General features: G+C 46.7%; 2 protein-coding genes across 5 annotated transcripts in view; one reads left to right on the top strand and one right to left on the bottom strand.

Moving 5' to 3' along the window:
- Window positions 1-235: 235 nt before the first annotated feature.
- Window positions 236-19,948, bottom strand: ankrd49 (ankyrin repeat domain 49). 4 transcript variants are annotated; one of them, XM_038817970.1, is made up of 3 exons: window positions 19,833-19,948; window positions 6,177-6,502; window positions 236-944 (listed from the first exon to the last, which is right to left on the bottom strand). In XM_038817970.1, exons 2-3 carry the CDS (start codon window positions 6,495-6,497, stop codon window positions 483-485), a joined length of 783 nt encoding a protein of 260 aa, XP_038673898.1. In that variant the 5' UTR covers window positions 6,498-6,502; window positions 19,833-19,948; the 3' UTR covers window positions 236-482. The 4 variants fall into 4 exon arrangements, with proteins under 4 accessions (XP_038673898.1, XP_038673899.1, XP_038673901.1 ...); XM_038817971.1 differs by having other exon boundaries at window positions 19,844-19,935; XM_038817973.1 differs by having other exon boundaries at window positions 6,177-6,497; window positions 19,844-19,860.
- Window positions 19,949-20,002: 54 nt separating this feature from the next.
- Window positions 20,003-20,693, top strand: part of mre11a (MRE11 homolog A, double strand break repair nuclease) — a 92,029-nt gene continuing 91,338 nt past the window's right edge. Inside the window, exons 1-2 of the mRNA XM_038817967.1 lie at window positions 20,003-20,107; window positions 20,210-20,310. Coding sequence (XP_038673895.1) covers window positions 20,291-20,310 — 20 coding nt within the window. The 5' untranslated portion in view covers window positions 20,003-20,107; window positions 20,210-20,290. The remainder of the gene's footprint in view (window positions 20,108-20,209; window positions 20,311-20,693) is intronic.

The following is a 20,693-nucleotide window of genomic DNA, read 5'->3' as shown; positions in this document are numbered from 1 at the left end:
ACCTTAGTGTCCAAACTTGCCCTTAGTGTTGGGTGGGGTTACTGGGTTATGGGGATACTGTGGAGGTGTTGACCTTGGGTAAGATGCTCTTTCCAAGAGCCGGTGCAGACTCGATGGGCCGAATGGCCTCCTTCTGCACTGTAAATTCTATGTCTATGTCTAATGTATCATTAGAAAACGTTTAGTTGCAGTTTCCTCAATCTATCATAATAAATAAAACATGGAAACAAGGATAGTTATATTCTTTTGCAAATTTTTTTTAAAGAAAAACTTTTAACATAACATTTATATAAATTGCAGAATTGTCTGTTTTAGTCCTAATAAACACTGATGCAAACATTCTACTTCTTTAAGCTTCAGGATGTCTGCTTACATTTTAAATCGAATATGTTTTCCAGCCATTAATAAATGGCAATAGGTTTTAGGTGTTTAGGTAAATGGTAACATGACTGTATAATGATAGGTCAACATTAACTATATCATTATGGCTCAGGTACAGAATTTGTGCACTTCTCTGTAATTTCAAAGAGGTAGTAGTACATGTTTGTTCTCAAGGCAACATCATATGGTGTCTCACCCACGTTATTTTTTAGATCTGAATTGATGTAGCGATTCATTAATAACAATTCAATGGTTTCCTTTGTGCCTTTACTTCCTGAAGCAAGATGCAATGCAGTCTGCAAACCATTGGTCTGGGCATTGATGTCTGCTTCATGTTGTAGAAGAAATGAAGCTATTGCTGCATTGTTCCATTTACAAGCACTGTGCAAAGGTGTCCAACCGTCAACAGTACGAGCATGCACATCTGCTCCATGAGCTATGAGCTCACGAGCAACCTCTATATGATCATTGTAGGCAGCCCTATGAAGAGGTGTGTAGTTGTCATTGTCTTTAACATTTACCAGATCTGGATTTTCAGAGAGCAGTCTCCTTACTATTGAAATCTACAAGAAAACAAAATTAGTTTAACATTTGTTGTTGCACATACATAGACTTAAGTGATGGTTTATTTGTTGCCTTTTCTTGCCATTTGTATAACATGGAACTTAGAAACATTCATAGCTATTGACAATAATGATCTTTTAGATCTGTTTCCTGAATAAAAACAATTTATAAGTTATCATTACTAAATATTCCTGTTGCAATCAAAAACAAAGTGTGTGACAGTAACAAGGTACAACAGAAAATGTAACTGAGTTAGGCCTTCAATGTTTTTCAGATTTCATAGTGAAAGGATGTGTAAAATGGTGTTGAAGAGGCAGTTTGCTCCAGAGAATTATGAATCAAAGCGCACTTGGATTAAAAAGCACATATACTCTAAATACATAGATGATAGGAGCAGGAGGAGTCCTTTTGGCCCTTCGAGCCTGCTCTGCCATTCATCACGATCATGGCTGATCATCCAACTCAATAGCCTAATCCTGCTTTCTCCCATAGCCTTTGATCCCATTCTCCCCAAGTGCTATACCTAGTCGCCTCCTGAACATATTCAATGTAAACAGGGTGAGGTTGGAATACTTTAGGCTCCACCGGCGGTCGAGACAGGGGTGCCCCCTCTCCCCGTTATTAGTCACCCTTGCGATAGAGCCGCTGGTTATAGCGCTGCAGACCTTAAAGAACTGGCAGGGGTTGGTTCGGGGTGGGGGGGAGGAGGAGCATCGGGTCTCACTTTATGCTAATGATCTGCTCCTGTACATATCTGACCCACTGGAGGGGATGGGGGAGGTCATGCAGATTCTGAGGGACTTTGGCAATTTCTCGGGGTACAAACTAAACAAGAAGAAAAGCGAGATGTTCGTGATCTAAGCTAAGGGGCAGGAAAGGAGACTGGGTGAGCTTCTGCTGAAGATGGTCGAGAAGAGCTTTCGGTACCTAGGGATACAGGTGGCTCGAAAGTGGGATGCCCTCCACAAGCTTAATCTATCTCAGCTGGTAGAGCAGATGGAGGGGGACTTCAAAAGGTGGGACATGCTCCCGCTATCTTTAGCGGGGAGGGTATAGACCGTTAAGATGACGGTTCTCCCCAGGTTACTGTTCATCTTCCAGTGCCTTCTCATCTTCATCCCTAAGTCCTTCTTTAAGTGGGTGAACAAGATCATCTCGGGATTCGTATGGGTAAATAAGACCCCACGAGTAAAGAGACTGTACCTGGAGCGTAGTCGGTTGGGGGGTGGGGGGAGCGCTGCCGAACTTTTGCAGCTACTATTGGACGGCGAACATAGCCATGATTAGGAAATGGGTATTGGGGGAGGAGTCAACTTGGGAGGGGTTAGAGGCAGGCTCATGCAAAGGTACCAGCCTAGGGGCACTTGTAACGGCATCTCTGCCGTTCTCGCCGGCCCGCTACTCCTCTAGTCCGGTGGTGGTGGCCACATTAAAGATCTGGGGTCAGTGGCGAAGGCACAGGGGGGTGGAGGGAGCCTCAGTTTGGACCCCGATATGCAACAATCACAGGTTTGTCCCGGGCAAGATAGACGGAGAGTTTCAAAGCTGGCATAGGGCAGGCATTAAAAGGATGGGGGACCTGTTCATAGATGGGACCTTTCCCAGCCTGAGAGCACTGGAGGAAAAATTCAGTCTGCCCCCTGGAAACGCTTTCAGATACCTTCAGGTACGTGCCTTTCTCAAAAAGCAGGTGGTATCATTTCCGCTGCTACCCCATAGTAGGATACAGGATAAGGTGGTCTCCGACACCTGGTTAGGGGAGGGGAAGGTGTCGGACATCTACCAGGAACTTCAGGAGGCGGAGGAGGCCCCAGTGGAGGAACTTAAGGGTAAATGGGAGGAGGAGCTAGGCGGGGAACTGGAAATCCCAGCCCTCGTGACAAATTAAACCAATTTTTATTCTACTGTTCTGAATCTAAACAAACATCCTGCTGTCTGAAGGAATGAGAGAAAGATATGCAAAGACCTGGCTGCAGAGCGTCCTTGTGTTTTCACGTGGATATTGGTTTCAAAACCTTAAGAGAATATATGCAGTGACTTCCAGTTATTATGTATTTTGATCCAATGATTTGCAATTTTAAGCCTACCTGATCCACCACCTACCTGACCCGGCAGGAGCCGAGAAGACAGAGTTCCCCTGCACACTTTGGCACGTGCATGACTTCAATTAGTTCCCAACCCAGTCTCATCGTCAGACCTGGCCTTCAGCTAGAAGGGGAATATGTCTTTGGTTGGGGGGGGGGGGGGGGGGGGGGGGGTGTTGGCAGGGATGGAATTTTGCTATGCCAGCATTTATTGCCCATCCCTAATTGCCCTGGAGAAGGTGGTGTAGGTAAACCCATGGTTCTGTTAGGGAGGGAGTATCAGGATTTTGAGCCAGTGATGATGAAGGAACAGGATATATTTCCATGTCAGATGGTGTACGATTCAGAAGGGATTTTGCAGGTGGTGGAGTTTTCATGTTTTTGCTGCTTTCGTTCGTCTGGGTGATAGAGGTCAACAGTTTGGGAGGTGCTGTCGAAGAAGTCTTTTTGGGTTGCTGCTGTGAATCTTGTAGATGACACTCGCTGCTGCAGTGGTGCGCTGGTGGCATAGGGAGTAAATATTTAAAGTGATGGATGGGGTGCTGAACAAGTGGGTTGTTTTATTCTCAATGTTGAGCTTCTTGAGCATTATTGGAGCTGTACTTATCCAGGCAAGTGGAGAATATTCCATCACACACTCTACTTGTGCCTTGCAGATGATGGAAAGACTTTGGGGAGCAGTGTGCCACTCACCACAGATATCCAACCTCTTACCAGTTCTTGCAGCCACAGGTGTTAAGCGGTGAGATTGTCTCCTATAAGGCGCAGGTGGATAGGGAGGCGAGAGAGGAGCGGCCTTATCTGGTAGACAAAAGCTTGGAAGTTGATGGGAGGTATGCGGAAGATCCCATAACGGAACATTTAGCCAGTAGAAAGGAACTGCAGACGCAGTTTGACCTTTTCCCCACAGGAAAAGTGGTACGCTAGTTGAGGTGCGAGTATGGGAATGAGTCACTTGCTGGCGGGGCAGCTCCGCTGGCAGGCGGCTTCCCAGGAGATTGTTCAAGTCCAGGATGGTGTGAAGGGGCTGGTGAGGGTGCCAGAGCAGGAGAACAGGATATTTTAGGAATTTTATAGGAGGCTGTATAGGTCAGAGCCTCCGGGGGTTGAGGCGAGTGAGTTTTTGCAGGGACTGTAGTGTCCCACAGTGGAAGAGGAGGAGCAGGTTTGGAGGAGCCGGTGGGGATTGAGGAGGTTCGGATGGCGATAGGGAAATGCAAACGGGTAAAGCACCGAGGCCGGATGGGTTCCCAGTAGAATTTTCTAAGAGGTTTTCGGACATGGTGGCACCACTGTTGGTAGAGATGTTTGAGGACGCCATAGCTAGGGGGGTGCTCCCTGAGACGATGGGTCAGGCATCTATTTCACTTTTGTTTAAAAAAAAATAAGGACCCAGTGGAGTGTGAGTCTAATTGGCCAATATCCCTGTTAAATGTGAATGCCAAGATTCTTGCCGAAGTGTTGGCGCTTAGGCTGGAGGAATGTCTCCTGCAGGTGATTGATAGATTATAGATCATAGAACATACAGTGCAGAAGGAGGCCATTCGGCCCATCGAGTCTGCACTGACCCACCTAAGCCCTCACTTCCACCCTATCCCCGTAACCCAATAACCCCTCCTAACCTTTTTGGTCACTAAGAGCAATTTATCATGGCCAATCCACCTAACCTGCACGTCTTTGGACTGTGGGAGGAAACCAGAGTACCTGGAGGAAACCCACGCAAACACGGGGAGAACGTGCAGACTCCGCACAGACAGTGACCTAGTGGGTTGGGGAGGATCAGACAGTATTTGTAAAGGGTAGGCAGTTGTCCTCGAATGTGTGGCGCTTAGTAAATGTGGTGCTCTCCACATCTGCAGGTTGTGGTGGCACTGAATGGGGAGAAAGCATTTGATCATGTAGAGTGGAGTTATTTGTTTGCGGTGTTGGAACGGTTTGGGATTGGGCCCAAGTTGTGGCTTGGGTCGAACTGTTATATAAGGAACCGAAGGCGAGTGTTCATACAAATGAGGTGAACTCGGGATATTTTCAGCCCCCCCCCCCTTTTGTTTTCACTGGCAATAGAGCCATTGGTCATTGCGCTGAGGGGCTTGGATAAGTTGGGGGGGGGGGGGGGAGGGGGGAAGAGAGAGAGAGGTGGTGTGGAGCTTAGGGTGTCCCTGTATGCTGTTGACCTTTTGTTGTATATTTTCAACCCGGTTCCCATGCTGGGGGATATAATGGGGCTGTTCAAGCGATTTTGGCTTTTTCAGGATACAAATTGAATTTGGCGAACGAGTGCTTTTTGGTCTCCCTGCCAGGGTAGGGTGCGGGCTTGGGTGAGTTGCCGTTTCATGTGGTGACTACTCACTTCAGGTATCTGGCGGTGCAGGTGGTTCGAGACTAGGGCCAGCTTCATAAATTGAATTTTACAAGCCTGGTGGGCAGGGTCAAGGCGGATCTGTTGCGGTGGGACAGCCTCCCTCTATCACTGGCAGGCAAAGGTATAGTCAGCAAAGATGAATGTTTTGCTTTTGTTTTTATTCTTATTCCAGTGTTTACCGGTCTTCTTGCCAAAGGCACTTTTTATGGGGTGGAACGGTTGATTTTGTCGTTTGTCTGGGCAGGTAACGTTGCAAGGATTTGGAAAACAGTGCTTCACAGAGGCCAACGGGGGCGGGGGGGATGCTGTTATTCTTTCTACTTTGTGTTGTTTTGTTTTATGTATGAAATGTTAAAAGATGAATTAAAGTATTTTTAAAAAGAAAGAAAATAATTGCAAACTGTCTTTTGTAATCCTTGCTTTGGGGTGGAAAGGGGCAAATGCCGTTGTTTCCCAAGCAAACATGCGATAGTAGGTAGAGATGTACAGGATCTCACCTCCTTGAACCAGCAACCTTTTCCTTGGTGTACCCGCTGGGTTTCCCAAGGTTCTGGCAGTCGGCCGTTTATACTTCAGACTGAATGAAGCTTGCAACCTCAGTTAAAGACCCCACCCATCTCCTTGGACCTTCCTGCCTCAATTAAAGCCAGTTGTGGGCAGGCTGGAAGCAGGTTTGGGTCAGGAATCTGATTTTTAAGATTTTACACCCCACCAGACTAAATCCCACCTGTTTTTGTGGTTAAGAAGATCTGCCAGAGTCATTCACACTAGTGTGTCGGACTCACCTGGTTTTTCTCAGATGCCCAGAGTAATAGACCTGCTGGGTCGTTTTCCAACTCCAGCTCTTTCTTTTTAAAATCAGAATCACTTTCAACCTCATCTTCCTCATCTGACTCTCCTGGCCACTTGCTATGCGTTCCCATAGGTATCAGATGTCCATGTGTCTCTAACAAATCCAGCTGAGTGAAGTATTCTGGAAAACTTGCCATCCCTTCAATGTTGTATTCCGGATTCTGGTTTTCTCCAGGTGTTTGATTTTCTCCTGAAGGATTTGCAACAAGTGGCTCTTTTGCTTTGGCACCATTTTTCTCTTGACTATTCATCATCTTCTCTGAAAAACAGTATACTCCTAATTAAATGATGGTGATTTAGCTTGAAAATATTATTGGTTTAAAAGATGATTTCTCATTAATAAATCCAACAGCGGAGTGCAGGGTAGAAATTCACCCCATTCTCTCTTACTGCTCCCTGCTCCATGTTCAGTAACATCATTCAATTTGGTCAATTAACAATATGACCAAAATCTATTGTGTATCAAAATCCACAGTTAATACCATCTCCGAGACTATTTCCTTAGAGCTATTTGTGATGTGTCTCATGCCATTAAAAGGACATTATTAAATGTTTTTGGTGAATAATAACAACATCTATATTGGTGTCAATCCTACTCCACTGAAGAAAATGAAAAAATAGTAGTTACAACTCTAATGTAGCCCGGACAGTTGGACGCTATCTATTTTAGTACAACATGCAAGAACAGGCAAATAAAAATGCTCTATGTGGATCTGAATGAAAAGTCAGTGGTGGAGCAGGTCGAATGGCTGAAATGAGCTTTAACTTCCTGTGACATACAATATGACCTATAATTGACCTTAGTTATTTTCTTCCATTTCATTCGGACCTAAATATTTTTGGAACTGTGGTACATTAAGACAGAAAATGCCAGGTTTCCTATCCCGAGACAGTAAAGAGATTGATTATAATCACCTCATCATTAAGAAGCTGCTGTTACTAGGGCAAGCAATGGATCAACTTTCATAGAACTAAGGAGACTGTGTTAACATGCCTTCCCTGAATCTCCCTCTCACTAGAATAATACAAATTCAAAAGTGGAGACATTAGGATAGAGATAATGAAGACAAACACTAATTAGAATTGAAGCATTAAAAGTGAGAGCCAAAATTCAGATGTGAGGTTCGAGGGGAAGAATACATACGCGGAGGCACAGGTATATTTAGAATTATATGAACAAACCAAGAGCAGTGTAATTTGTCAATAAAGGACAGAAGTAATCAAAAATTGGACCGGATTGGTTTATTGTCAAGTGTACCGAGGTACAGTGAGAAGTATTTTTCTGAGTAGCTCAACAGATCATTAAGTACATGAAAAGAAAAGAAAACGAAAATACATAATTAAGATTTTAAAAAAAGGTTAGTAATAATGTCAGTCTTAGAATTAAATTTTAAAAGATTAGTACGATTATAAGATAAGTAACAAGAGGATCGGTTTGTGAGAGCTCGCAGAGCCGCCACACTCCGGCACCATCTTGTGCATGAGATAAGCATGACATTACAGTTCTGAAGGAAGGCTCATGATTGAAATGGTTCATAATTTGCTGTTTAAATAACCATGAGATTATTTGTGAAAAATACACCTGCTCTCTACGAACCCCATTCAAATGAATATTAAAAGGCAGGAAGTTGCTATACTTGCACTGAGATACAAATTAATACCACCACATAAGTTATTGTTCTTTTCAGTCCAAGAGTCCAAGTACGCTATTGATGATGCTAGTTAGTCACTACCGGTCAACGCCTTTGGCACTGAAAATTAACTATTACATGTATGGAGTCATTGACAAAGCATCATCGGACTCGAAACGTTAGCTCTTTTCTCCCCCTACAAATGCTGCCAGACCGGCTGAGAATTTTCAGCATTTTCTCTTTCGTTTTTCATTCACGGTTTTGTTGGGGATTTTAAAAAGATGTAAGATTTTATTTAAGCCTCCCTTCTGTTTCTTTCTCTCTCGCTCATATTAATCAAATATTTCCTTATTTTGTACCACACCTGATTGAGGTCTACAAAATTATGAGGTATGGACAGGGTGGATAGCAACAAGCTTTTCCCAAGAGTGGGGGTGTCAGTTACAAGGGGTCACGATTTCAAGGTGAGAGGGGGAAAGTTTAAGGGAGATGTGCGTGGAAAGTTTTTTACGCAGAGGGTGGTGGGTACCTGGAACGCTTTACCAGCGGAAGTGGTCGAGGCGGGCACGATAGCATCATTTAAGAGGCATCTAGACAGGTATATGAACGGGCGGGAACAGAGGGAAGTAGACCTTGGAAAATAGGAGACAGGTTTAGATAAAGGATCTGGATCGGTGCAGGCTGGGAGGGCCGAAGGGCCTGTTCCTGTGCTGTAATTTTCTTTGTTCTTTGAATCGATGTTGAATTCACACTCTAATTTACATTTCATCTTATTAATTTCACAATTCTTCAATCTGATTGGTTAAGATATGTATATGTAAGTGCAAACTGATTATGTAATCAGCTCGCACTTAAAGTAACTGGTTACTCAAAATTTTAAAACCAGGGGGGCAGCACAGTGGTGCAATGAGTAGCACTGCTGCCTCACAGCGCCGAGGTCCCAGGTTCGATCCCAGCCCTGGGTCACTGTCCGTGTGGAGTTTGCCCATTCTCCCTGTGTTTGCTTGGGTTTCGCCCCCACAACTCAAAAGATGTGCAGGGTAGGTGGATTGGCCTTAATTGGAAAAAATGAATTAGGTACTCTTAAATTTATTTAAAAAAATTAAAACCAAAACATGCAGCAGTAAGTCCATCAAAAGCAGTAGAACGAATCACAGATTTGCTACGGTACGAGGCCATTTGGCCCATTGTGTCTGCACAAGCTCGCCAAATGAGCATTATAACTTAGTGCCATTCTCCTGCCTTTTCCCCAGAACCCGGCACATTGTTTCTATTTGAATAATCACCTAATGCCCTCTTCAATGCCTCAATTGAACCTGCCTCCACACTTCCATGTAGTGCATTGCAGACCTAATCTACTCGCTGCGTGAAAATGTTTTTTCTCATATCACATTTGCTTCTTTTGCAAATAATTATAAATCTGTGGCCCCTCATTCTTGATCTTTTTACAAGCAGGAAGTTTTCCCACTATCAAATTCACTTCTACAGCAGACTCCAAGCTGTCAATGGAAAGTAGAGCTGATTATTCAAACAAAATATATTTTAATGTTTTAATATGATTTAAAAAGCCATTCTATCCCAATATTCTTTTATTTTAGCATTTTCAGTGTGTCCTGGTGCAAAAAAGCGAAATCTTAATCTTGCCTTTATATATGAACAACTAACAATTTGGAATTGTTGAACATGAAATGAAAGCATCCAGTTGTTGAAAATGGGATAAGTACAACATTTGAAGCAACAATTGGCTGAAAGGTTTAGAAGTTCAGGATTAGAAGTCTCATAACTGTGGCTTTAGCTAAATCAGGGTTTTTCAAACTCAGGGTCGTGGCTCATGGGTGCGTCACTGGCGGATGTTGGGAGGGTCAGTCGTGGTGTTCCCGATTGTGGGAGTACCACCGAACAGCCGTGACCGGCTTTTTAGTTGAGAATGCTGGCCGCAACCGGCCTTTAAATACAAACAATGGAATCTTCCCACCAGAAACAGCGGCAGAAAGCAGTTCACCCACCGGGCATTTACACTAACATCATGCACCCTGTACGTCCGTGCTTTGGAAGCAAAATCACAGAGGAGAGATTTGTCCATTTTGTAACTGGTAATAAGCAAGAAACAGGACTGCGTGAAGGGCCAGAGACACAAACATGCCAGGATCTCACAACTGAATCTGCTGGAGAGAGCTTCTCAGGAGGGTCCATGGCAGGACAAAGCAGTGCTGGTGTTAGCTGTATCCAGAGACTTTGGTGAACAACTCATTATGAAGAAACTGAAATCGGGAATAAAGTGGTATAAAGGTGATTTTTTGAGGTGTGGCTTTATTAATTGTGCTAATGCAAATCAGGATGCCCATGTGTGTTATATCCAGAGAAGTACTGGCAAATTTATGTTTAAAACCATAAAAACTTCAAAAGCATTTGAACACTAAGCATGGTGAGTTTGAGGACAAACCTCTTAATTTTTTTGAAAGGGTGCAGCGAGAACTTAAATCGTCAGCTGAAGTCCTTAACAGAAATGTAACATTGAATGACAACGCAAGTGAGATTGTGAGGACCAAGAAGTCTCACCTGTCGCATTAAAGGTAAGCAATATTAATGTGTTTTGAAGGTCAGCCGGTGTGGATCGTGAATGTTGGCCGGCATGGGTTGCGAAGGTCAGCCAGTTGGTGAAAGTGGGTCCAGGGAAAAGAAGTTTAAAAAACACTGAGCAAAATGGCACAAACACTATGTATTCTTATACATGTTTTACGAGGCAAAAGTTATGTTATAGAACAATAATTGAACCATGTCTCCTTTAATACAGAGTATTCTTGAGGTCCAGAGCTACACAGTGACATGGTGGATCTAGTGGACACGAGTTGGTTGCACCAGGACACACGTGAAAAATGAAAATCGCTTATTGTCACGAGTAGGCTTCAATGAAGTTACTGTGAAAAGCCCCTAGTCGCCACATTCCAGCGCCTGTTCGGGGAGGCTGGTACGGGAATTGAACCGTGCTGCTGGCCTGCCTTGGTCTGCTTTAAAAGCCAGCGATTTAGCCCAGTGTGCTAAACCAGCCCCAGAGACGTGGCTCTTTTGGGTCAGAGAAGGTTCTCAGAGATAATCGGAAACCAAGTTGTATTATTTGTATGTAATTTAAAATAAATAGAATTCAAAATCACTGTAATAAAGCTTGTTTTATAATAAGCACATGTGTAAATCATGAGTGGAGCTGTCATCACACGTTTGTTGAGATGGTAACCGCTAAAAGATTTGCTAACAGTTCACATGACACTCAATACTGACAAAAAACAGCAAGAAGCCATTGTTAAACATTTGTTTATTTTGTTAGGATTAACTGAAGTGGTTAGAGGGAATAAATAAGCTTGGATGGAGGAGGCCATTGGACTGATTAAGCATGTCAAACCCTACTGAAAAGTCAAAAAGGGATAATAATCATAAAAGATTCAGTTTGGTAATGTTTTTTTTAAACAGACAATTTTATTGAGGTATTTTTTGGCATTGTAAACAGTAACAATATACATTAGTGTGCAGATACCAATTACAAAAATATAGTGCAAATAACAGTACCACTCTCGCAAATAGACCCGCCTATTCTCCCCCCCCACCCCCACTGACGATGAGTTCCCCGCGAAGAAGTCGATGAATGGTTGCAACCTCCGGATGAACCCCAATAGTGATCCTCGTAAGGCAAATTTGATTTTTTCAAAGCCGAGAAAGCTTGCCATGTCCGACAGCCATACTCCGGTCTTTGGGGGCTTTGAGTCCCTCCAGGCCAACAGTATTCGTCGCCGGGCTACCAGGGAAGCAAAGGCCACAACGCCGGCCTCTATCCCCTCCTGTACTCCCGGGTCTTCCGACACCCCAAACATCGCCACCTCTGGACTCATCGCCATCCTTGTTTTCAGTACCCGGGATATGGCGTCCGCAAATCCCTGCCAGTATCCCTTGACTTTTGGATACACCCAGAACATGTGGACATGGTTCGCTGGTCCTCTCCCACATCTAGCACACTCCTCCAGCCCAAAGAATTTGCTCATCCGGGCCACCGTCATGTGAGTTGCATTTACCTCCTCAGAGCGTCTACCCATACGCCTCCCTCCAACTCCCCACCAAGCTCCGCCTCCCACTTGAGTTTCAGTTCCTCGTCCTTGTGTCCCCCGCTCCCATAAGCTCCTTATAAATATCTGAGACTCTCCCCTCTCATAGAACATAGAACGATACAGCGCAGTACAGGCCCTTCGGCCCTCGATGTTGCACCGACATGGAAAAAATCTAAAGGCCATCTAACCTACACTATGCCCTTATCATCCATATGCTTATCCAATAAACTTTTAAATGCCCTCAATGTTGGCGAGTTCACTACTGTTGCAGGTAGGGCATTCCACGGCCTCACCACTCTTTGCGTAAAAAAACCCACCTCTGACCTCTGTCCTATATCTATTACCCCTCAATTTAAGGCTATGTCCCCTCGTGCTAGCCACCTCCATCCGCGGGAGAAGGCTCTCGCTGTCCACCCTATCTAACCCTCTGATCATTTTGTATGCCTCTATTAAGTCACCTCTTAACCTTCTTCTCTCTAACGAAAACAACCTCAAGTCCATCAGCCTTTCCTCATAAGATTTTCCCTCCATACCAGGCAACATCCTGGTAAATCTCCTCTGCACCCGTTCCAAAGCTTCCACGTCCTTCCTATAATGAGGCGACCAGAACTGAACGCAATACTCCAAATGCGGTCGTACTAGAGTTTTGTACAACTGCAACATGACCTCATGGCTCCGGAACTCAATCCCTCTACCAATAAAGGCCAACACACCATAGGCCTTCTTCACAACCCTATCAACCTGGGTGGCAACTTTCAGGGATCTATGTACACGGACACCGAGATCCCTCTGCTCATCCACACTACCAAGAATTTTACCATTAGCCAAATATTCCGCATTTCTGTTATTCTTTCCAAAGTGAATCACCTCACACTTCTCCACATTAAACTCCATTTGCCACCTCTCAGCCCAGCTCTGCAGCTTATCTATGTCCCTCTGTAACCTGCAACATCCTTCCACACTGTCTACAATTCCACCGACTTTAGTGTCGTCTGCAAATTTACTCACCCATCCTTCTGCGCCCTCCTCTAGGTCATTTATAAAAATGACAAACAGCAATGGCCCCAGAACAGATCCTTGTGGTACGCCACTCGTAACTGAACTCCATTCTGAACATTTCCCATCAACTACCACTCTCTGTCTTCTTTCGACTAGCCAATTTCTGATCCACATCTCTAAATCACCCTCAATCCCCAGCCTCCGTATTTTCTGCAATAGCCGACCGTGGGGAACCTTATCAAACTCTCCTACCTCACCCCTGGAAATTACCCTGTCCTGGATCCCCCTTAGTGGAAGGTGTGGAAAGGACGGGACCTGTCTACGTACAAAATCCCGCACCTGCAAGTACCAAAAGTCATTCCCCCTCGCCAGCCCGAACTTCTCCTCCAGCGCCCTCATGTTTGCGAAGCTCCCTTCCAGGAACAAGTCGTCCATCCTTCCCACCCCCGCCCTCCGCCACGCTTGAAACCCGCCGTCCATCTTCCCTGGAACAAATCGGTGGTTGTCACATATTGGGGACCAGACCGATGCTCCCACTTCCCCCGCATGCTTCCTCCATTGGCCCCAAATCCGCAGAGCCACCACCACTATAGGGCTGGTGGAGTACCTGGCCGGAGGGAACGGCAGGGGAGCCGTAACCAGGGCTGCCAAACTGGTGCCCCTGCACGAAGCAGCCTCCACCCGCTACCAAACCGACCCCGTACCCACCACTCATTTCCTTATCATGGCTATGTTAGCCGCCCAGTAGTAGTTGCTGAGGTTGGGCAACGTCAGTCCCCCCTCGCTACGGTTCCGTTCCAGCATCCCCCTCTTTACCTGCGGGGTCTTCCCCGCCCAAACAAATCCCAGGATGATTTTATCGATTCTTTTAAAGAATGACCGCGGAATGAAAATAGGGAGATACTGAAAAATAAACCAGAATCTCGTGAGGATCGTCATCTTCACAATCTGTATTCTCCCCGCTAGTGATAGCGGGAGCGCATCCCACCTCTGAAACTCGCTCATTTGCTCCACCAGCCTAGATAAGTTCAACTTATGCACCTTGCCCCAGTCACGCGCCACTTGTATCCCTAAATACCTAAAACTTTCCCTAACTAGCCTAAACGGTAGCTCCCTCAGCCGATTCTCCTGACCCCTTGCCTGCACCACAAACATCTCGCTTTTTGCCATGTTCAATTTGTAGCCCGAAAACCGGCCAAATTCCCCAAGGATTTCCATAATCCTGTCCATCCCTGCCGCTGGATCCGACACGTACAAAAGCATGCCATCTGCCTAGAGCGAGACCTTGTGTTCTATTCCCCCCCCCTGACCATTCCCTTCCATCCCCTTGCCGCTCTCAGAGCAATTGCCAGTGGTTCTATGGCCAAAGCAAACAGCAGTGGAGAGAGGGGGCATCCTGTCTTGTCCCGCAGTATAGTCTAAAATACTCAGATGTCGTCCTGTTCGTCCTTACACTAGCCTCCGGGGCCTGATATAGCAGTCTAATCCAGTCCACAAAGCCTTCCCCAAACCCAAACCGTCCCAGCACCTTCCATAAATAGTCCCACTCCACCTGGTCAAAAGCCTTTTCGGCATCCATTACCACCACTACCTCCACCTCTCTGCCCTCCGGGGGCATCATAGTCACATTGAGTAGCCTTCTTAGGTTGGCTGCCAGCTGCCTGCCATTAACAAACTCCGTTTGGTCCTCCATAATCACGTTCGGTACCCAGTCTTCGATGCTGGACGCCAGGATCCTGGCCAGCAGTTTAGCGTCCACATTAATCAGGGAGATTGGCCTATAGGACCCACAAGCCTTCCGGATCTTTATTCCGTTTTAATATCAGCGAGATGGTGGCTTGCGACATCGTTAGGGGTAGCACCTCTTTGTCCCTCGCCTCGTTAAACACCCTAACCAGCACCGGCCCCACTATCCCCGAGAACTTTTTGTAGAACTCCACTGGATACCCGTCCGGCCCTGGGGCTTTACCCGACTGCTTGGCCTTCAGGCCCCTCATTACTTCTTCAGCTCTAATTGGGGCCCCAGCCCCTCTACCATCCCCCTGCCCACCTTTGGGAAGGTCAGCCAATCTAAGAAGCGCCTCATCCCCTCCGGCCCATGGGGGGTTCCGACATTGCTATAGAAGTCCCTGAATACCCTGTTCAATCCTGCTGGGTCTCCAACCCGGTTCCCTGCCACGTCCACTACCGTCCCTATTTCCCTGGCCGCCTCTCTCTTCCTAAGTTGCTGTGCAAGCATTCTGCTGGCTTTCTCCCCATACTCATACACCGCGCCCCTGGCCTTTCTGAGCTGCTCTACGGCCTTCCCAGTGGATAGTGCTCCCAGCTCCGCCTGCAGTCTCCGTCGTTCCCTGAGTAGCTCTGCCCTCGGGGAGTCCGCATATTCCCTATCTGTCCGTATCATCTCCTGCACCAGTCCGTCCATCTCTGCCCTATCCGTTCTGTCCCTATGGGCTCGGATTGAGATAAGTTCCCCTCTCACCACCGCCTTCACCGCCTCCCAGAGTACCGCTGCTGAGGCTTCCCCTGTATCAATGACCTGCAGGTAGTCCTTGCAGGCATTTCCCCACTCTCTCACACACCCTCTCATCTGCCAACAATCCCACCTCTAACTTCCATTGTGGCCGCTGGTAACTTTCTTTGCAGACCTGCAGGTCGACCCAATGTGGAGCATGGTCCGAAATAGTGATCGCCGAGTATTCTGTATGCCTCACCCCCTCCAAAAAGTCCCTACTCATAATAAAGACGTCAATGCGAGAATAAACCTTGTGAACATGTGAATAGAACAAGAACTCCTTCCCCGTCGGCCGGCTGATTCTCCAGAGGTCTACCCCCCCATTTGTTCCATGAACCCTCTCAGTTCCCTTGCCATTGCCGGGACCCTGCGCGTTCTGGAGCACGACCGGTCCAGGTCGGGATCAAGGACTGTATTAAAGTCCTCACCCATAATCAACTTGTGTGGATCCAAGTCGGGGATTTTCCCCAGCAGCCTTTTGATGAAATCTACATCATCCCAGTTTGGAGTGTAAACATTCACTAGGACCACCCTCACCCCCTTAAGCTTGCCCCATGAGAAATCTACCACCCCCATCCATAACTGTGCTGTCTGCCTCAAATTTAACCCGTTTGTTAATCATGATCGCGACCCCTCTGGTCTTAGCGTCAAGCCCCGAATGGAAGACCTGGCTAACCCAGCCCTTCCGTAATCTAATCTGGTCCGCCACTTTCAAATGTGCCTCCTGCAGCAACATTACATCCACCTTCAGAGCCCGCAAGTGCGCGAACACACGTGCCCTCTTGACCGGCCTGTTTAATCCTCTAACATTCCAGGTGATCAGCCTGGTTCGCGGGCACCCTGCCCCCCCCCCCCCCCCCCCCCCCCCACACACACACACCGATCAGTCATCCCCAGTCTTGGGCCCACCCCCTGCCCATGAGCCGTGCCTCTTCGGTCCATCTCTTGGCAGCTCCCACCCCGACCTCTTCCCTGTTACCTGGTTCAGTTCCCTCCCTCGACAGCAGATCATCCCCCCCCCCCCCCCCCCCCCCCCAAGCAACAACCCCCTGTAACCTAACCCCTGCCATATACTGGCTGTATACACCCCCCACCTCGCTCCCGTTGACTAGCTCAAAGCAGCTAGCCTGGTGGCTCTCAGCTCCGGTGCCACCATGTCTCCCACCTATTGTCCCCCCACTCCCCTCCCCCCTGCCCATCAACACCACCTCTCCAGAACAGACCTGTTCGAGCAATCGCTCTGGGACCGAAACAGAGAAAAAACAAACAAAGAACAAAGCTTGCCCCCACAAAAGTGCAATTCATACTGTGTAATGAGGTGGGCGCTACCACCCACCCCCCTCCCAACATTCCCAGAACAATAGCAAAAAGAACCCGAACAGCCCCCCAGCACCCAATAACTTAAACTTTAACTTTAAAACTTTCAAACAGGCAAACACAAACACAAGAGCACCCTCAGTTTTAAGTAAAAGAGCATGCCGAACGACATCGCTAACACGAAGGGCAATCTACGAACAAATGCAAACATCCCTTAATACACTCTAACTTGAGTCCATGGGTCCTCAGTTTGGCACCAGTCCATGCCCCTTAGCGAAGTCCATCGCTTCCTCCGGGTCATCAAAATAATGTTGCTGTTCCCGGTATAGAACACAGAACATAGAAAAATACAGCACAGAACAGGCCCTTGGGCCCACGATGTTGTGCCGAATGTGACCCAAAGTCACGCCGGGAAAAGTAGCCCAAACTTGACCTTTTTAAACAGGATCTCTTTGTCTGTAGGCTGCCCTCCTTCTGGCCACCTCCTGGCTCAGATCCTGGTATATGCGCTGGACACTGTTGTTCCATGAGCAGCTCTTCGTGCTTTTGGCCCACTGTAGAACCCGCTCCTTGTCCACGAACCTATGGAACATGACCACCATCGCCCCCCCCCCCCCCCCCCCCCTCCCCTACGGCTGCCTCACCTGCACTCTGTGTGCCCTGTCCAGCTCCAATGGACACAGGAAGAAATCATCCCCCACCAGCTTCTGCAGCTTGTCTGCCACATATGCCGTGGCATCCACTCCCTCGGCCCCCTCCGGGAGCCCAATGATTCTGCCAGCGAGACCTGTTTTCCCGGTCCTCCAGCCTGTCCATCAGTCTTGATTGTTGCTCCTTCAACTTTCTAATTTCCACATCCGCTAGTTTGGAAATCCGCCTGCTCTTCCACTGTCTTCTCCAGTGCCTGGACCTTCTTATCCTGAGCATCCAGCCTCAGGTCGTCGCTCCACCACTTTCTGGAGCGGTTCCAAATTATCCCGCTTCAGTGCTGCAAAGCTCTCTTTCATGACCTTCAGCATGTTGTCCACTCCAGTGCTATCTGGACAGTCCGTTCGTCGGCCATCTTTCCTCCCACTTGAGCTTCCACACCACCTTTGTTCAGCCCCTTCTTCGCCTGTTTTCGCTCCCTTCTGCTCCTTAAGTTCATACAATTCTGTATGGATTCAGATCTAGGGTGCTATTGTTTTTCACTCCAGCGCTCAAAAGTTCAAAACAGTTGAGGGAAAAGGTCCAAAAGTCTGACCAGAGTGAGAGCCACCAAATGCGCTACTTACACCCTCATAGCCGCCACCGGAAGTCATCCAGTTTGGTAATGTTGACCAGGCTAGTCACAATAGTGAGGGCAGAAACCACACTGAAATAATTCAGGGCTATGGACAGGGGAGTCTTGAATTGGATCATGAATGTATGTTTCAAAGGGAAAGGTAGGTTAGGCATGAGTAGCAGTTAACATGGCATTGGAGGTAAGAAGGAAGTGACTGGGGTAGGGTGGAGTTGAAACAAAATGGTTGTTGAAAAGAGGATTTGCTAGAGAATAATTAAGCTCACTGTGAGCTGGGAGACATCAAGTCAGTAGCCTTCATGATTCAGGGACTAGAGGTTGGAACTAAATCAATAAAACAGCAAAGATTGCAATATGATCAGGAATTTATTTTAATCAAAAATTGAGAACATCTGCGCAATTGCCTCAGCTTCTGGTCAACAGGTGCCAAGCTCTCTCTGAATCATGTTACTCGGCAGCTTTGTTTCCCTCTCAAGTTCATCTCTTGCTCGTGACCCAGCATCTACTCAATGGATTCCATCTCCATCTAACTCTGAACCACTCAACTGGCCTGAGGGCTTGCTGATATTGTAAATGGCTCTCTTTGTCTGAGCACTGTCCCATTATTTTTCTAAAGCATCACCATCATCACATCCAAAAATCACACCCCTTCTCAGCAACATCTCTAATCCCTGTTTCAGGATCCTTTTATGCTTGTTATGAATTCAGGACTGCCAATGGATATCTTATCACGGTCAGTGATGTCACTCTCAAGTGGTTTGAGTGTCTTATTTTTGTGGATGTGATTATGTATACTGCCCCATATCTATTTATGCAATAGCATAATCCAGGAAGGTAACAATTGCCTCCCCCTTTCACATGGACCAGTCACTCACGTCTTTAGCAAGTGTATTTTCTTTGCTCTGAAAGATTAAAAATGGTCCCTTCACTTCCCATGACTGGTAGAATTTTTTCCAATTGATCAGTTTTTCAGCTATTGCAAAAATGGATATATAATGAGCATTTTGCTGTACTACAAATTCCAGTGCCTTCTTTAACCACCGCACCCCCTCCCCCCGGAATAAAATCCAAATTGTCCAGACCATTAGTACCTGGCTCCTGTTGTTCAAAATGGTCAAATTTTATTCTCATCTATAAATCTCTCCCCTACTTGTGCAACCTGCTGCAAACATACATCCCCAGTTTCTTCCCTCCCTCCTCCATCGTTAATGGCAGAACCTCCAGTCACCTCAGCCCTATTCTCTAGAACTCCTATTGCCTTATCTCACCACATTTATTTTTGTTATTTTAATTTAAATTTAGCGTACCCATTTATATTTTTTCCATACCTCCCTCTCTCGACCTTTACTAGTCCAGATTGGATAAGGACGGCAGGTTCCCTGCCCCACAATACTTGAAGGAATCAGGTGGGGTTTACGATGTTATGACAGCTGTTTGTTTCAAGATGCCCTGGTGGAATTACTAGTCCGTTGCTATACTGCTCTTAGTCCTACTCAAAATAGGAGTTATGATCCAAAGTGACACCCAGCCCATGAGATTTTTAAACATGAAATTGTATTCATGTTAGTGTTGGATGGATTAAAAAGGGGATCAGGGGTTATGGGGAGAAGGCAGGAGAATTGGGATGAAAAAATATCAGCCATGGTTGAATGGTGGAGCAGTCTCGATGGACCAAATGGCCAAATTCTGCTCCTATGTCTTATAGAATAACCGCGTAACCTGAGCTCGTCCCGCACTTTGCAATGCCTCACCGATTACTCACACATCCGGTCACCACGGCGTTTTCACCGATTGTTTCCGGGTTAAACCGAAAGGCGAAATTCCGTTTCCTGCGGTGATTGGTTGGCTCCGGCGTCCCAGCGGTGATTGGTCGGCTCCGGTATCCCAGCGGTGATTGGTCGGCTCCGGTGTCCCAGCGGTGATTGGATATCTCAGGCTGATTCGCAGCCCGCCAGCTCGCGCCAGCTATCGGCGCTGTGCGCATGCGTCCGGCCCGGGAGAGGCTCTCATTCAGGGCGAGTGGGAGGTAGCTAGTCTTAGAGTGGTGATTATAAACTGGGTTATTCCTCAATATGCGGTTCTTTCTGATCAGTTTGATTGTTAACTTTGTTTTCTCTATTCCTTCTAGAAATCCATCCCGCTTTCCAGATTTCAATGGAAACTTTATAAATCGAGCTGTCCATTTGTTAACTTTCAACAGCCTGGCAGCATGAGCACTGGAAATACCCTGTAAGTTCAGGCGATCAGTCAGTCTGTTGCAGCTCAGTTTTCAACATCTAATTTTGTGTTGGTTAGACATTTTGGAAAGTCTTTCACTTTCACTTGAGAGCGACTAATGAGGGATTTTCAGGGCTCAGCAGTTCCTTGACCATCATAGGGAAAGTAAGAAGTCTTACTGGACTTTAACCTGGTGTTGTAAGACTTCTTACTGTGCTCACCCCAGTCCAACGCCGGCATCTCCACATCATCACAGGGAAAACACTCGGGACTGAGATCTTTCCAGTTCTGAAAATCCCATCCTATGGCTCTAAGAAGAAGTAGCTGATTTGCCTGAATTGTGCTTGATTTCTGTACAGACTGGTTGTCACTTTTGAGGACCTGGATTCAGACAT

Source organism: Scyliorhinus canicula, chromosome 14 (genome assembly GCF_902713615.1).
Source record: "Scyliorhinus canicula chromosome 14, sScyCan1.1, whole genome shotgun sequence".
Lineage (NCBI taxonomy): Eukaryota > Metazoa > Chordata > Chondrichthyes > Carcharhiniformes > Scyliorhinidae > Scyliorhinus > Scyliorhinus canicula.
The sequence above is the reverse complement of the archived record's forward strand: the minus strand, read 5'-3'. Positions and strand labels throughout refer to the sequence as shown.